The 18,744-nt window shown below is 36.8% G+C and overlaps 1 protein-coding gene across 1 annotated transcript in view; it reads left to right on the top strand.

Annotated features, from left to right (window-relative positions):
• Positions 1 to 18,744, top strand: part of CEP170 (centrosomal protein 170) — a gene marked incomplete at its 5' end in the record, with an annotated part of 73,235 nt that overhangs the window by 33,950 nt on the left and 20,541 nt on the right. The window contains 3 exons of the mRNA XM_084261979.1: positions 5,610 to 5,759; positions 13,283 to 13,409; positions 15,076 to 16,902. Of these exons, the coding sequence (XP_084118105.1) occupies positions 5,610 to 5,759; positions 13,283 to 13,409; positions 15,076 to 16,902 (2,104 nt within the window). The remainder of the gene's footprint in view (positions 1 to 5,609; positions 5,760 to 13,282; positions 13,410 to 15,075; positions 16,903 to 18,744) is intronic.

The following is an 18,744-nucleotide window of genomic DNA, read 5'->3' as shown; positions in this document are numbered from 1 at the left end:
CTGAAATTTACTTTTATTTTACTTCCCTGACAATCAAATGTACTCATCATCTTCCTTTCCTCTAAAAAGTCATGAAACACAGTTTCTATTATAATTTACTTTCCCATCACTTTACACTGTCAAATAACTTATTTCAAATTAAATCACTTAATCCTTGTTTTACTTTGCCATGGTCCTGTCCTTAATACCCTGCACAATACAGACCGTTGTCCCTTCCCTGTTCCCTGCTTTTACTTGGTTTGCTTTTTTAACAGCTCATCTTTGAGTTCCCTTTTACATACTTTTTGTCTTTGGGGTTTGTTCTTCTCCTTGTATATAGATTGCTTGCGCTGAAATTAATAGCATTTAAATGATCATCCCTTTCAAATATGTCTCCAGATTGTGACGGTAACTGTTGTTAGGTTCTGAATGAATAGAATGAGAATTATTCAAATGCTTTTTAGTTTCTAAGCACCATAATTAATGGATGGGGTTCTGGGCTATAGCTCTCTGAATTGCAACTAGAATCCTTAGTATTTATTTGTTGGTTTTCTGTTAATATTATTAATAATTAGTGCATATCATTTATGTTAAGATTACAGTGGTAAGACTACTGGGGAATTTTTAGAAACTCAACATTTTAAAGCTAGATGGAATTCTTCAGTTTTGTATTCCAAATAAAATTTATGTTCCTAGTTTGTTTAGTGCTCCTAAAAATGCTTTATAATGCTTTGTGTAGTATGTATGCAGAACAGTAGAATCCCTGCTCTTATATGCATAATTTGCTGTGAAAGTGAGTGAAAATATCTGTTAGGATTCTCAAATAAAACCTTCCTTTCTATTGATACCAATATCTTCAGTAATGATTTGAATGAAGAACTAAATCTGTGGAAATTAAGGACTAAGTAATTACAGCATTGTAGAACTGCAACATGGTCTTAATAAACCATGAAATTGTTTGAAATTAATGTCCTGAAATTAATGAAAGTTAGTATAAAATCATGACATTAGGAACTGTGGAAGGCATGTAAATGAGATACAAGTAGAAAAACTTTTTTTTACTCAGAAACTTTTAAGTTTATAAAAGCACATAAGGAAAACATCAAGTGAGGGGTTGCGGTTGGTTGGGAGTGTTTTAGCAAACCCATTTTCTTCCTTTTGATTCATAAAAATGGCTTCTGCTGCCATTAATTTTTAGACCAGTTTTCATTTTAATTTCTAGAAGGTCTCACATATATCAATAAAGAAAAATAGCTTCTTAGGTTTTAAATAATCATCACCTTTGATAATTAATCCTGAAGTTAATTATACTGATGTCTGGTATACTTCAGTTGTGATACAAAAGTTATTAATGCATCTTTTAGGGGGCAGGGAATAAGGGGAGAGTGAACAAGACCAGTTCCCAGTCGCTAAAGCTAGCTTGTGCTAAAGCTTTTCGAGCTATTGTGACAAGCAGGTGTGCTCTGAGTCATGAGCTGTTTTCACAAGGAAATGCATGTGGTCTGCCAAAACAGATTACTCTGCTTTCTCCAAAATTAGCCCTTGCAGAAGAGGACAAAGCACATGCTCAGATTTGGTCCAGCAACTTCCAAAATATGTCAGTACTTACTGCAATGATTGCATCTTGCATGTGTCACATAGGTTTTGTTACTTTTTATTTGTTACAGGATTAATATTTTTTAAATGACTGGTTTATGTAGTTTGTTTTCCTTGTGGAACCACAGAATGTAAACGGATTATCACAGGTTGATCTTTGGAGAGGTTACCATTCAATTGAAAAGTTGAATGAATTGCCTTTTTCTCTGCAGATTTAGGAGATTTCATTATGTGACAGCCACAGTGCTGTCAGTTCTGCAACTGAGAAATGATGGATTTCTCTTTGGGCTTTTGCAAGACTGACTCTTTGAGCTAGAAGTCTGACCTAAGATGCTAAGTTACTATCTAGGATCACTGTTTTTAAGGATCATAGGATCATAAGCTGAGACAGATTCCCCAGGATGTTATTCGTTGGGTTGCTCACACCTACAGGGACAGAGACCAGGTAACCTTGCTTGTCTGTCCTCAGAGTGAAAAAACTTTTTTTTTTTGGGGGTGGGCTTTTTTTTTTTTTAATATCCTGTCTGAACCTCTCTTGTTTCAACTAACATGAGTTATCCCTTATTTTCATGCCATGCATGATTATGAAAAGCCTGGATATCATCTTCATAAGCTCCCCATAGGTACTGGGGCTTGCTGTTAGGCACCCCCAAAGCCTTCCTTTCTCAAAAATGATCAAACCCTGGCTATCCCCACAGCGAACGTGCTCCCGCCTTGACCATCTTGGTGGCCCCTGTTGAGTGCCCTCCAGTTAGACAGTGTCTCTCATGTACTGGGGTGACCAAAAGTGGATGCAGTCCAAATATAGCTTGTTAATACATTTGCTGAAGAGGTCAACTGGGTTGCAGGTTGAATAAAATTATGTTGATTGCATTTCATAAAAGGGGCTTGACATTGTACAGCAATGTTGTTGTCATTCCATGTCTTGATTTGCCTGATTTACAGTAAAAGATGTCCTTTCTTTCATTGGCAGCTGCACGCTGGATACGTGTGATTTGAGATGGTTTGGGAAGTTCTTGCAGTCATAAAGAAATGCACAGAATCCCTTTACCTCCTTTATCAAAACTAAACAAAAAAAGGCATTCTTCTCAGTTTTCATGCAGCTCACAACGTCAGGGAATCTGGAACCATCTCTTTCTTCCCCAAAGCAGCTAATTGAAATGCATACAGTAGTTACTTCTATGTAAAGGTGTAGCTGCTGGTTCTGAGAAAGACAAGCTTTACAGAAAAAGACTTTGCTCTTGTCATAAAACAGATGAGTGAGAGTGTCATCAGCATATCCTCCAGATTTTTTTTGTTTAGTTAAGTTAACCCCTAGACTTCCCTTAAATGACTTTGAAGTCATGAAGATATTTAAGGAACAGAAACATCTGAAGAATTGTAAGCCTTGCAGAATTTCATTCAACCTTTTTAGTAAGATACAGATCTCTTATCTGGTCAGTCACATGTTATAATAAGCCATAAAGTACATACTGCATTTTTCTAAATGGACAAGAGACAATTTCCAGCAGAAATCTTTGGGTTATTCCATGGCTGTTTCTCTTGAGGGTGTATTCTCATTACTTAGAGAATAGTGTAAGAGGATCAGTGAATCCTGACAGTATTCTTTTTCTGCAGATGTATGACAGCTGTATAAGTGATGGCCTAAATTTGTCAAATACTAAACAAGATTTGTTTTCTTGTGCATGGCTTTCATGTTTAAAGTCTTAATTACATATTTATGACATTGTTTCAAAGGAGTTTTATGTATCCCAGATGTGAAATTTAGTCTTTTGGGATAATGACACTTGCTGAGAAGAAGAGCTTTACGGTTGTAAAGGGGCAGGTGTATGCGCATACCAGTGCTCCTAGACGTGGAATGACTGTGTAGTGCAAATGTATGCATTTATTGGAGAAAATCCTTTCCCTTTCTTTCTAGTAATAGCGTCCCCAAATAATTTTCCTTTTCTGGCCTTTGATACGCCCACTGAATATACAGAGGGAGCATTAGGAGGTAGATCTATTACTTGGGGCTTATTTCTGCCTGTATTACATTTCACATGAAAAAAAAAGGTAATATTCAAATTTGGTTTTATGGTAGTTTCAGTAATAGAAGGATAACAAAATTTGCTTAAGTAAGAGTTCAGTGCTACCGAAGGTAAGACTGAAAAAAAGAAAGAAACCTTAGGTGCTGTTTGTGAAACAAGTGAAGAAGATACTTGACATGGTAAATGAATACGCCACCAGATAATATGAAGCAATTTACAGGCAGCAATTTACTCCTGTAGTCCTGATTAGATATGGCAGTGTTGAACTTATTTTCCCTCAGGTGCTTATGCAATAAAATCAGAATTTTATTTCATTTAAAAGAACATATGAAACTTTCTAATCAGTGGAACTATGTTAAACAAGGAAAAAAGTGGCTGCAGAGTAGTGATATATTCAAAGAAAGGTGGCCGGTGGATAACTGATTTATAGCTTCAGAAATTGCTACAACTGTACAAATCAAAAGTGTATTAATAAAAATAAAATTTAACTTGTCATACTTTTTCAAGGAAAAAAATATTTATTAAATACTCTTAAGCTACTGGTGCGTAAGTCTATCTATACATGAATTATGTATTAATTGAAAATTGGAGAGCATTGCCTGAATTTTAAATTGCAGAAAGCAAGCTTTTCAAGTGAAAGCAAAATACAAATGCAATGCATTTGAAAAAAAAGTTCCTGAGTTCTACAAATACCAACGTCTTTCCAGACATTTAGAAGAACGTAAGCAGGAGTCCAACGACAAAGTGCCTAATATCTTTCGCATACTTCTCAACCAAAACCATTATGGTTTGTGGCCATCTAGTGGTGAATCCATTTTAAATACACTAACCTTGGTCAGAATTTTAGTAACAGTCCACTGGCTTTGCTGTGCAAAACTGAATTTCCAGTCAGATCGGGGGAAAAACAATTCTATATATTTTTCTCTTTTGCACTAGATTTTTTTTCAGGAGAATCATATCTGCAAAGGTCACTTCCTTCTTTCCTTTTCTTTGTCTTTAAGACAAAAACGGTTTTGATATTAACATTTTTAGTAGGCCAGTAATTGGGGGGGGTGGAGGGTTGCATTTTTATTCTTATGTTTTGGTTTGGTTTTTTGTTGGGGTTATTTAAGGTCCAAGTAGTAGAGCAGTGAATTTATTTCTTAGGCAGAGATTTATTGATTTTATAAATTACATTTTTGCAAGCTATGACCTAAAATATCTTTGAAGTATGCATCAATTCTGAAAGCAATTGATATTCCTTAGTATCTATGACTCCTGAGAAATTTGACAGACAATATACTGGCTCTGCTGCTGAAGTCCTTATTACTAAATTGCCTTGGTAATAACAGTTTCCTGGCATCTTTCTTCAAGCAATAGTTTTAGAATGTCATGTGGAAATTACTCTGTCATAAGTGAAAGGGATTAATATAAGCATCAGTAGGAAACAGTGTAGTAGAACAACTACAGGAAGTCACATCTTGAATGCAATGAGTCTACATGGTTTGTGAGACCTGGTGGACTTGCAACTTCTACTAAGTCCCTAACAAATGGAAAACTGAAAATTTGTTTGCATTAGAGATATAATTCAATAAGCGGATTAGTAGCTCACGTAAGCATTTGTATCTTTTGTTTTTACTAGATAATAGCAAAAATTTATAACATTGGTGGTTCCAGTTACTGGTTTTTCCTTAATGGGGAAATGGACTGTAAAATGGATTTTGTAATGATTTTTGCCTTCACCTTTTGTTTCTTTCATCAAAGTGTCATTTTTTCATATCTGACCATTCCAACTAGCAGTTCCTTGAATTTTCACACTGTTGGCATAAGACTTCTGCTATTTTTTTTTTAATTGCTGTAGATATTTCTTCTATTTAATTTGTAGATTTCACTAAGATGACAGATAAGCATAATACAACAAAACCTATTTAACTCACTCTCCAGCATGCCACCATCCATCCATTAACATTGAATATTGTATCAGGATGGTATTGGGTTAATGTATGTAATGGTTTGTTTCGTTTTCAGGTATTTGGAGTGGATGACAGCCAGGATTATAATAGGCCTGTTATCAACGAGAACCAGAAAGATTTAGTAAAAGATTGGGCTATAAATTCTGCTACAGTAGTGCTGGAAGAAAAAAGACCACTGAGTACAACTGGATTTCTTGACACAGAGGTAGAATTTAATTTTTGATGGTCTTCTTTTTTCTTCCAATAAGAGAGAGCACTAAGTAAGTGCACCAGTAAGTGTTCAGCAGCAAAGAAACCCTAGTATTTTCTTTTTCTTAGGCCTTTATTGCATTATCAAAACTTCTCTGCCAGACAGATGTGTTACATTGTGAAGGTATTTTAAGCTTTGCTGCCTTTCTATGTGCACTAATACTAGTGTATTGGAAATGGAGCAGGAGCTTCCTTGCAACGTTACATTTGCAGCATAGGTTTGCACAGCATATACTTCCTGTAAGTTATGCAACAGCACTGAGGAAAAGGCTGGTTATGTTTTATAGCCCAAAGCAAGTACCTATATTAAAACTCAGGAAGAAGGTGTATACATTTAGTGTGTGGTACAAAGTCAGCTAGTGAAAAAATGGTGGATAATACCTTTTGCATTTTTTCCAAAGTCCAAGGACTTCAAGTTTTTACATTTACAATTTAAGTTCTCAAGTGAGATGCCACCAGGAGAAGTCACTTGTGTTGCTTGCCTCAGAAGCTGTATAATTTAATCAGCTGGTGAAAGCTTTAGGAAAGGAAAGTGCCTGTTCTTTATATGTGACTCAGAATATGCACACAAGCTAGATGTTAAGCGGATTTCATATTGAAATCTTGGGAGTCTTTCTGATATCATTGTGATGGATAAACTATAACTTGAAACGTGTTGGGAACAGAACGGGCTCACACACTGGAGCAGAATTAATCTGGTAACAGTAACGAAGCACACCACACTTCTACTTGCTATGGCAAACTGCTTCTGAATTATGATCCTGTAAATTAGCACACTTTATAAATAAGCAAATTTTCTGGAATATATCAAGAGCTTAAAGTAACTTTGTGTGCCTGCCATGCAAATACATTGGTTTCAGTATCTAGGCATCTATTCTAGAGGAAGTGTGCTTTATCATGGTTGTACTTTGGCTACTGTGCAGTCTTGATAAACTGAGTATGTTACTGTATTTAGATTAGTATCTTTGAATAGTTTCTCTGAAGTTACTGATTTGAGTAAATTATTGTCATGCAGCATGGGCACATCCTGTGGCAGAATTTGACAAAACTGCCTTTCACTTTGCTGCTTTGCATGAATCTGTAACTACCATATTCCCCTCTTTTCATTTTCATGCCTTTTGAAGCATCCAGCTCTTTTGTGCTTTTTGCCGTTTTCAAGATTATTAAAAGTCTGGATATTTTTCCATTTATATAATTTTGTAAGCAGCAAAAGAATGTATTCATAATTTAAGAACATAATTGAGCTTTCCAGGTGTCACATTTTACTAACAATAGGGTTTGATTTTAGAAGACTGAGACTTCTTCTGTAATCATACGGCATTTTTAAGAATCTCTTTTGCAATGGTGTATTAAAACTCACTTTGATTTATGTTGAAATTACAAGAAAGATGCCTTTTATTACTTTGCTGAATTAAAAGGTCATCTTATATGGGAAAAGCAGTGGTTATTTGGCATAGTCTTAATTTACAAGATTATTATGAGGCATGCTAGTGGAAGAAATTTAAATTGTTCAGTAGGTAGAGGAGTAACACTCACTTGCTGAGGAGACCAGCTCCAGTGCAGGTACGTCCACACTGGGAAGGAATTTGCAGCAAAAAAAGGCCAGCAAAGAGCTCTTTTGGACGCTTTTTGAGACTGGGAAAGTCAGCTAGCCTGTGCTGGGGGCCAGCAAAGAAAAACAAGGAAAAATGTGAGCCCACCGTTGAATGAGGCACATGTCATGGTGACAGAGGATGCACAGAAGGTGGAGTTACCGAATGCCAATGTCACTCCGCTCCTCAGAAAGGGCAAGAACGATGACCCAGGAAACTACAGGCCAGTTAGCCTCACCTGCATCCCTGGAAAGATGTTGGAGAAACTCATTGAGAGGATTCATCTCAAAACATGGAATAAGAGAAGGTTATCAGAAGCAGTCAGCATGGATTCACCAAAGGGAAGTCATGTATGACTAACCTGATAGACTTCTACGAGGGCATGACTGGATGGATGGGTAAACGAAGGGAGAACAGTGGATGTTGTCTACCTTGACTTCAGCAAGGCTTTTGACATTGTCTCCCACAGCATCCTCATAGGCAAGCTCAGGAAGTGTGGGTTAGATGAGTGGATAGTGGAGTGGATTGAAAATTGCCTGAATGACAGAGGCCAGAGGATTGTGATCAGTGGCACAGAATCTAGTTGGAGGCCTGTGACAAGTGGTGTTCCTCAAGGGTCAGTCTTGGATACGGCCCTGTTAAATGTGTTTGTCAACAACTTGGATGAAGGGATAGAGTGTACCCTCAGCGAGTTTGCTGATGGTACAAAACTGGGAGGAGTGGCTGACAGGCCAGAAGGCTGTGCTGCCATCCAGCAAGATCTGGACATCGTGGGGTGTATCAAGAACTCAATTGTGACCAGCAGGTTGAGGGATGTTATCCTCCCCCTCTACTGTGTACTGGTGAGGCCTTTTCTGCAATATTGTGTACATTGCTGGGCTGCCCGATTCAAGGACAAGGGCTACAAAGATGATTGGGGACTAGAATATCTCTCTAATGAAGAGAGGCTGTGGGACTTGGGACTTTTTAGCTTAGAGAAGACTGAGGGGGGATCTTATCAATGCTTGTAAATACTTTAGGGGTGGGTGTCAGGAAGGTGGGATCAGTCTAATTTTAGTGGTGCCCAGTGACAGGACAAGAGGCATAAACTCAAATATTGGAAGTTCAACTTAAACATGAGGAGGAACTTCTTTACTGTGAGGGTGGCAGAGCACTGAAACAGGCTCCCTACAGAGGTTGAGGAGTCCCCATCTCTGGAGATGTTCAAAACCTGCCTGGATGCAATCCTGTGCAGCCTGGTCTAGGTGATCCTGCTTTGGCAATGGGGGTTGGACTAGATGAGCTCCAGAGGTCCTTTCCAAGCCCTGCTGTTCTGTGCTTCTGTGATAAGCAGTGTGGTTATTGCAAGAATTTGTGTAAGAAGAGATGAAGACAGATGAAGATGGAAAAAACTTACCAGAGAAGGTTAAAAATAGAAGTTGATTGATAACATATCTTGAATTAAGAGATGTTAATTCAGAGAGGTGTGCTTTGTAGTATCATAATGGAAAAATAATCATGAAGATGATGAACAAATATTATTTTACTTCCATAAAGTCCTATATCAAAATTTTAACAGTTTGGCTGTGCAAATCATTAGGAAAAGGGAGAGGCAAATGTGTTTTGATTTGTAGAGTATGTGGGTATCATGTTCTCATTATATACAAACTTTTTTTCTTCTGTTTTTTGAAAGATTTACTGCATTAATGAGCTGCAGATCATAAGTTAATAAATCTTATTGAAGATTTTGGCTAAGTAGATGTGTAACCTCAAGATAGGTCAGTGTCCCAGGCTTTCATCCACTCAGATTGTGGGTGGACCTTGTTCCAGCTGTACATCGCAGTTGTACCTATAGACAGTTTAGCAGAGTGAGGCAAATGCAGGACATGGTTGGTATAGGAAAAGCAGAGAATAAACATTTACAAAGTTTCAAGTCAGGAAGATGGAAAAGATCACTTGTGAATAACAAAGATTTTCTAAAAATTATTTTGGGGTTGAAAGATTATTCTGAATATCTTGATTTTACGGGACTTTTGAAGTATCATGAATAATGTGCTTGGACCTAAAAAAAATTGCTTTTCTTATAAAGACATTCTCAGTTTTTCCTTTGATATGACAAGCTTTGTTACTTTGGAGCGGTGTATGTCATGAGACTAAATGAAATGCAGAGTGAATGTCTGACACGGTTGGATTGAGCCTGCATGTACTGGTTCATGCCTTTTCAATGATTACAGATAGACAATAAAAATACTAAATCCGTCTATTTAAAATATTGAAATGTTTTTATTTTCTATATTATAAGCTGCCACTTGCCAACCAAGGTAAGTGATTTAAGAACAAAAATTAAACAGAGAACAAAAAAGTTATTATTTATTCTTACTATGTGAACTTGATTAAGTACTGGAGACATTTGGGCCATGATTTGTCCATCCAGCTTCCATTTAATTTTCAGTGGCCAGTTAGTTATGCTGACCACAGTTCTTAAATAATGTAGTTTATCAGCATTGTCTTTGATGTGCTTCTTAAGGACATGTCTCTCTTTTGTTGTCATTGGGGGGTGGGGGGAGGGGTGTTAATTTTTTTTTCATAAGCCTGCAACACAGTAAGAAACCTGGTTATTCATCTGCTGGTTCACCAGTGCCATTGCCTACAGTGTTGCTTTTCCTGTTTTGAATGCCCATTTCATGTCCTTCCCGCTGAAGATAAAATAACTAACGCCAATGACATTCTAATGACTTAATAACTTTATTAATGTAAATATTTGACATATTGCTGCTTAGAAGTAGAGAATTGCTCTGTGTATTTAGAAACTGTGTTTCCTTTTGTTTGTCCTTTCTAATTACACTTCATTTCCTGTCCTTCTGTAGGGCAAGCCATTCAGACTGAAGTTTGATACTTGGGGTTTTTTTGAACTCAGATGCTATATTGAAATGTAGGACGAAAAGTAGGATGATTGTGTCACCAGTATCATATAGCTCTGAAAAGGCAAATAAGACCCTTGGAAACCCTGAAAAAATTATTTCCAGTATAATAGGACAGTGTTGTCGCCACGGTAGAAAACATTGGTGAGACTTCCTCTGAAATACTGGCACTAGAATAGGGTGAATATAAAAGTCAAGAAGGTACAAAGAGGTCTACTCAGATTGTTAAAGGAATAGAGATTTACCATACAGTTCATTTAGTCTAGCAGAGCGCTATCTGCGATGGGTGCAATTGCTGGGTTTTGCTGTGTTAAGTGGAATAATTGCAACAGAAGGAAAAAACTATTTGAGATAGATACCAGTGTTGTTTGAAGAACCAGTATTGAAGAAGTGACTATGGAAATGTGAAAGATCATCACCCCTGGAGGAATATGGGTCTGAAGCAGGTAGAATGGAGAGGAAGTAAAAAAGAACTGCTTTCATGAGGGCACTTCAATTTATGAAGGATGGCAAAGGCTGGTATCTCTTATGTAAACCCAGAAAATTCCTTTTGATAATCAAGAGGGATTTAGAGGCATGGTTACTTGAGATCCTGTAAGATGCAGATTGGTATCAATTATAGAAATAACAGTAGGATAATTTGGTCCAGGTTTTTTTTTTTTAACGTGTTTTACAAACTTTTCACATCTTGGGTGTGCTTAAATTGCTATCAAACTGCTTTTCAGAGCATTGTAGCTTGTCTTTGTATATACAGAGAGTTGGCAAAACATACAGTTACATCCACTGCTATGTAGCAAATGAGGGCTTTGGCAGTGTAATTACTTTTGGAGAACAGTAATACATTGTGTTGCTTCAGTTATTTTGCAAAATCTTGATATACTTCTCTACAGTGAAATGGAATGCAGATTTCTGATGCATATCTCTATCTCTGGAACTGGTTAGGTGGTACACAAGGAGCTAGTTGGAGTTTCTGTAGCAAAGATAATTGAGACATCGTTTTGGTTTTGACTGTAATGAATTGTTTCATTGAAATGGAAGTTCACTAGTATGGACAGGAAATAGAGAAAAGAAAGTTCAGGGATATAAAAGAAAAATGAAGCTTCAGCAGTGGTTGTTAATGAATAAATGTTGCACAGATCTTCATGGGGTTTTGGTATTCTTTCTGGCATCTTTTCCCTTGTGTTGTGCTCAGAAATGTTCTTAAATAACAGAAACATTAGATTGCCTTCCTTTGCTCTTATTAGACTTGAATTTGATAGCATTTTGATTCTAAAAAATTAATTCACAACATGAAAATTTGTGTGGTAGTTCAAACAAATGATTTGGTGCATCTCTGACTTACTATATTCATAATGTTCTGAAAGAGATTCATGATGTTGCACTTATTTGCATTAATTAGGGTGATTCATTTAATCAGGAGAAATTCAAGATCATGAATTCATTTGAAAGAAGTCATCGTGCACTGGATGACATTGTTCGCCATTCCATTCCTGTTAAATAAATTTATAAAATCTATAGAGTTGGTTCCTGGTAAAAGACTACAGTTCCAGAGTGCCCAAGGCATTGGCAAAAATCAGTATTTTGAATAGAAGTGCCAAGATTTGAACAGGCAGCAGAACTTCAGCTAATGTTTGAAGTAGCTCCTACAAATTCCCATGTCTATCGTTGATCTTGAATTGTGATTTCTCATTTGACTTGCCTGTGTACGTCCTTCGGAACTGCAGTCAATGACTTCTGTTATTTGCAGTGCTTTGTGTTTTGAGTCCAATCAATTGGGCTGTGTAAACTTCGTGAAAGCCTTTGATAGCTTGTGTGCGTGCACATGTACATGTATATGCATCGACACTTGCCTGTGAGCAAGAGAGACTGTAATATCTTGGATAAAACTGTAATGTTGCACTACATTTAGGTATCAGGTTTGGGATATTATAGCAACACTATGTACGAAGCCAGTTATTTTTATATTTACTCTTTTAACATTTTAAATATTTTTCAAGGTTTCAAAAGTCTTGCCATCAAGAAAGTAATCTCCTTTGTAGGTCAGTTGCAGTAGGTCACTTCACTTTGCCCAGTAGGATGATTTAAAACTAATCCTAGCTTCTTCTGTTGTTTAGGCTAAACAAATATTTTGATTTCCCTTTTTTCCCCTTCCCCTTTTCCCCTTCCCCTTTTCCCTTTCCCCTTTTCCCCTTCCCCTTTTCCCCTTCCCCTTTTCCCCTTCCCCTTTTCCCCTTCCCCCCTTCCCCTTTTCCCCTTCCCCTTTTCCCCTTCCCCTTTTCCCCTTCCCCTTTTCCCCTTCCCCTTTTCCCCTTCCCCTTTTCCCCTTCCCCTTTTCCCCTTCCCCTTTTCCCCTTCCCCTTTTCCCCTTCCCCTTTTCCCCTTCCCCTTTTCCCCTTCCCCTTTTCCGTTTTCCCTTTTCCGTTTTCCCTTTTCCGTTTTCCGTTTTCCCTTTTCCCCTTCCCCTTTTCCGTTTTCCCTTTTCCGTTTTCCTGTTATCTTACTCGTCCAGTCCTTATGATAGTCCTTTTGTAATGAAGTAAATGCAATGTTTCACCTGGAGAAAGAGGGTTTTCTAAACTTGTAAAATGTCACTCTCTTGTTTTCCTGAAGCATGTTTTAATTTTTGAACACCATCACCCTCCCCCATGATTTTTCCTGCTTTTCTGAGTTGAGGACTGAAATTAATCCAGTTTTAAAACTAGCACATGATCCATAGAAGTTTTATGTAAGTTCTGATGTTTGAAAGTTCACTCCACTGGGAAATGCTCTCTGTTCTGTACTGATTCTGCAACTATATAGATTATTTTTTTGTTTGTATGCCATTCTAGAGCTGGTAACTGAAATTTATGGAGGTGAACTCTTTTTTCAACTTCCTCCAGGAATGTAGTGTCTGGCATATCTAATCAGAGAATACATGGAAAGAGGACATGCATTTTGCAAACAGTTGTAATTTTTCTTCTGCTTTTTTTTTTCTTTTTTCTCCTTAGGAAGGTTCTACTGCCCCTGGAAGCAAACGTTGGGTATCACAATGGGCCAGTTTGGCTGCTAATCACACACGTCATGACCAAGATGATACCAGATTGGAGTCATCTGTGCCTGCACCATTAGAAAACGGTAAACATCATTAAAAGCTGATGTTCTTCTAATAATTTCTGCTGAAGAAACCTATGAAACGGAGACAAGAGTGATTTTGTTCCTGCATGAGTAGCTTTTTTTAGTCTCAATACCTCATTTTCACCTGAAGTTCTTTCATGTCTTTTAGAAGAAGCAACACAAAAATGAGCTCAAAAGAAGTATTGTTTGACATGGCAAAGGAGTGCCAGTATTAAACTGAATATTACTAAAACAAAAAATATAAAAACTGTTTAGTATTATAGAAAATTCCACTTGATTGCAGTTTGGGGCTTGTCAGCTGAGTATATTACTTTCTTTACGTCTTTCTCAGTACTGATCTCAAATTGGCTTTGAATGCATTGTTAAACAGTCCAACCTGAGTCTTAATTACTTAGTCATTATTCAGCTAAAGCATAGCATGCTTCCTTTTCTTGGAAACACAGAAAACCTTGTATGTTTCTTGAAAATCATAGAAACCGTCTCAGAAATGAGCAGCTTATCTCCCTTTCTTGTGAGTGCCAGATGTTCAGACTATGTCTCTCCTTAGTTAAACTACTTACATTTCTTATTTTAAATTGTTCTTTAAGATCTACACTCTTGACTATAAAGGATTAATTCTGCTGTTTATTTCCTCTCAGTTTCACCTTGTAGATGATAATTTAACACAGAATTCTAGTGTCATTTTTATGCTGATACTTACATATTGAGGTGGAGCTAGTGTAGCCTTCATATTCTGAAAATCATAGGCTTTCTAGTGATCAGGAAATAACTAATTATTGGTCCACTACTTAAGATATCTTTTTGTTCTGCAATTCCAGCATTTCCTCTTATACCAGCTGACTTTGAAATTTTCAGCATCAAGAAAAAGTTCAAAAGATTAGGGAAAAAAGTGTGGCTTTTAAAAGTAGAAATAAAAGATAGCTTCACAAATTAGTTAGCTTTTAATTCTGGCACAAAGAAAGGAAGAGAAAGAACAATTCTAAAGTTGAATAAACAACTTCACTACTTTAAAAAAATAAAGTAAAATATTACTGGGAATTTCTTCTGAAATGAAGTTGCCGTTACGTGTTGATTAGTACCTGATTTTCTATTCAGGTTTGCATTTAGCAAATGAAAGTATATATAATCATGTTTAATTAACTGATTCATCAAATACAGTCATTTTCCTGATAATTTACTTTTTGAAGTAAGCTTGCATGGATTTAAAATCATAGAAGGTGAGGCCATTTATTAAGACAGGCAATAAAATATATTCCAACTTCATAGTTTCATTTTACATTTTGGGAAAGTTTACAAAAACATTTTGATTTTGATGTTGGATAATGCAAACTTCTGTATCAATGCAGGGAAAATTCTTAGAGTAACTGCTGCTTCTGCAGAAGTTTTTTTCACCCCTCATAGCAGTTTAACTTTACATAAAATATCAAAAGTCAATGAAAAAGGGGAAAATTAAATTATCTGATATACTTTTTGCATAGAATAATGGAAATCAAGAGCAAATTGTACATTGCCTGGAAGGACCCTGCCATAGAACAGATGGATGGACTAATGTCTTTTTTCAGTTCTAGTTTTATGTTGGTTTACTAGTTTTATGAAGTCTTAAGAATTTTATGTTTCTATTTATCTTGTTATTTAATGACTTCTGAGCTATTTTTTTCATTTGTAGACACAGACATCAGTGAGTCTGGTATTTCTGTTAGAAGCACTGGTTCAGCTGCTTCTATGACCAGCCAAGGCGAGCGAAAGAGGAGGACGCTTCCACAGCTTCCCAAAGAGGAGAAAGTGAACGAAAGCTCAAAAGCAAAAACTGCATCTCATCAGAGATCAGAAATAGGTGAAAAGCAAGACACTGAACTTCAGGAGAAAGAAACTCCACCTCGTGCATCAGAAGCTGACAGCAGAAGTATAGCTAAATCAAGCAGAACAATGAATGGTCTTTCGCCCAAAGCTACTGGAGACAGGGTTTTTACTTTCCCCAGCTCTTCATGTAAAGAGAGAGTTGAAACTGGCAGAGAAACTTCCATGGTGAAACAAGCTTTAGCAAAAATTCAACATCAAGAAAGAAAGGAGCAAGGACAGTGGACACCCACAAAATCGTCATCCTCAAAATCTCCTACAAACCAGATTGAGAAAGGTAGGGAGGAGAGTGCTATGTCTCCCAAAACTTTGGATAATCAAGACAAAGCTCCTGGGCATGTTACAGATAAAGCAGAAATGAAACTGGCACAGACTGAGGGAAAAAGAAGAAAAAATGAGGAAACTGCAAAAGGACAAAGTCCTAAAGTATCTGGAGGAGAAAAAAAGGAATCTTCAAAACCATTAGTAAGGCAAGGTAGCTTTACTATAGATAAGCCCAGCACAAATATACCCATAGAACTTATTCCTCACATTAATAAGCAAAGTGGATCTGCTGCCCCTTTAGCATCTGCAAACAGGATACGTGACAGGAGTGATTCAATGGACACTGATTCCAGTCTTGATACAACTCTCATTTTAAAAGACACAGAAGCTGTAATGGCTTTCCTTGAAGCTAAGTTGCGTGAAGAAAATAAAACTGATGAAGGTCCTGACACTCCTAGCTATAACAGAGATAATTCCATATCACCAGAGTCAGATGTAGATACAGCCAGCACAATCAGTCTTGTTACTGGTGACAGTGAACGAAAATCCACACAGAAGAGGAAGAGCTTTACAACTTTATATAAAGATAGATGTTCCTCTGGTTCCCCTTCAAAGGATGTTTTAAAATCTTCTGCAACAAGTGCCAGAGAAAAGATAGAAAAGAAAACTAAAAGTCGATCTTCAGATGGTGGGTCTAGAGCTGATGCTCGCAAAACTGTGCAGTCCAGTGGAAGAATGAGACAACCATCAGTAGATTTGACAGATGATGACCAAACATCTAGCGTACCTCATTCTGCCATTTCTGATATCTTATCATCTGACCAGGAAACCTACTCTGGCAAATCACATGGAAGAGTTCCTTTTGCTTCAGCAGATGAACTTTTGCATTCCAAAATGGAAGGAAAGTCAACTAAATCAAAAACGTCTCCTGTTGCACTTGGGCAATCTAATAAATCTACCACTCTTCCAAGACCTCGTCCTACAAGAACTTCTCTCTTGCGCAGAGCACGGCTTGGTGAAGCCTCAGATAGTGAGCTTGCTGATGCTGATAAGGCTTCAGTGGCTTCTGAAGTGTCCACTACAAGTTCTACATCAAAACCTCCATCAGGGAGGAGAAATATTTCCAGAATAGACTTACTTGCCCAACCTCGCAGAACTCGACTTGGCTCTTTATCAGCACGTAGTGATTCTGAAGCGACAATAACCAGAAGCACTGCCTCATCTCGTACCCCAGAAACTATTATCCGAAGTGGTGCAAGGTTAACATCAATAGGAGATAGTAAAGTTTCTGCTAGAACTCGAGCCAATAGCATTTCTCGACTTTCAGATTCAAAATCCAAATCTTTGGCCTCAGCTCATAATTCTCCTTCAGGTATGTGAGATTATTTGGATTCATACAATACTAGGTAGTTTTCATATGTGCATTTTTTAAAAATTTTCTTTAAGGAACAGTTTTTATGAAACATTTGTTGACTACTAGTTGATGCAGCCTTTCTCATTGAAGGAAGGAGCTTCCTTAGCTGTGTTTGTGGATGTTTCTCACTTAAAATCACAAAGACAAGAAACGTAATCCCTTAACTATTTGTAATTTTGGGTTTTGTTGGTTTTTTTTAAACTGGAAACCAGTAACAAAGAATTGTATTGATGCATTCAGATGTGACTGCACTGATTTGCATTAGTACAAAACCAGACGAGAGATCTTTTTTCTCAGGTCATACTAGTAGAATTTCAGAAAGCCAGTAACACTTTTTTCCTGTATATAAGATACAATATTTATTTACTAAGTGGACTTGTAAATATGCTGAACAGCAAGTCTTCCCTGAGATATATCTTGAGCATCTGTAGGATAATTATATTTTTAATTTAAGATTAGCTTCCAGAACTAAAAAAAAATTGATTTTTTTTATAACAACAACAATGAAGTTACAAATACAAAAAATAAACACAAATACTACCTAACTAAATAACATAGTTATTTATATTAAAATGTTTGCATTGCCTTGGAATAGTTTCTGTTCTCTATGCCAAGTCATGATGATTTATGATTTCCAAATGTTGTTGATCTTCTTTTGTGTGGTAGTTCCTGTACTATAATATTATCTGTGTAAGGAAAAAATCTGTAAGTTGATTAATTCAACTACTATTCTGTTAGAATTTAACAGTACTTCAAATGCAAGCAGTGTGAAATGCTGCTAATTTGGTTTTCTCCAACAGCAATATTAAATCAGCTAAAATTAAAATGCAGTAATTCTAAGTAAGTCACGTTTCATGTGGAATGAATATCTAAAATTCATTTCCTGTTGCTCTTTGAACGATACTACAGCTTGGCCTTCTTTGAAGCCAATCCAGAATCTTAAGAAAAATAACTTCCAGTGTATTTCTAAGATCATATATTTTCTTCTGCTTTTTCATTCAGAGTTGATATAAGCATCTTTGATACTTAAATTTAGCGCAGTCCTACTGCCCAATTATTGCTTATGTCATATATGTACTTTAAGATTCTTAACGATGTTTATTCACCAGAGAGGTATCTTTTGGCTGTGTCATTTATTAGCTGAATAGAAGTTTTTGAAGAGATACAGATGAGATGTTTGCTGAACTGTACAGTTGAATCTATTTCATACTATGACAGAAGTCTACAAAGATACAAAACCCCCTATGAAACTCCAGAGAAAATCTCACTCTTTTCTTATATCATTGGAAAACTGTAAAGTGACAACATTAGGTCAAGGAAGTGTCAGTTGAGACTTCTCCTTTATGTTTAATAAACATTAGTTCACATGGTGATATTGCTGATTTTTGAAAAGCTAAACCCCAGATGTTACTTGTCACTTTGCTGTTGCTTGCTTGTGTTTTTCACAAAACTATATATGGATTTTGAGTTTTGTGTCCGTGTGAACTACTGCATGGTCCTGTACTTCTCCCACGTTGCTGCATTGAAATGGTTTGCTGCTTCTGTTCAAGGGAGTTGGGTGTATTTTTCTCTTCCCAGTTTACTAGTCTGTCATGGTCATCTTTGTTTAATGTTCATTTCATTTACCTGCATTACACAGTGAAGTTTTCGAGAGAGAAAAGGTGCCATCTTCTCATGAGCTATCCCAACATAATAACCTAGGTGTATTAAAAAGACCATTGTTAGAAAAATCTACAGTAGAAGTAGCTTCTATCATAGAAAGCTTTATTGGTTTATACCTCAAAATCAAGGAGAAGCCTG

The sequence above is a fragment of the Gallinula chloropus genome (assembly GCF_964237585.1).
Source record: "Gallinula chloropus genome assembly, chromosome: 3".
Classification (NCBI taxonomy): Eukaryota; Metazoa; Chordata; class Aves; order Gruiformes; family Rallidae; genus Gallinula; species Gallinula chloropus.
This window is presented reverse-complemented; position numbering and strand designations above follow the sequence as displayed.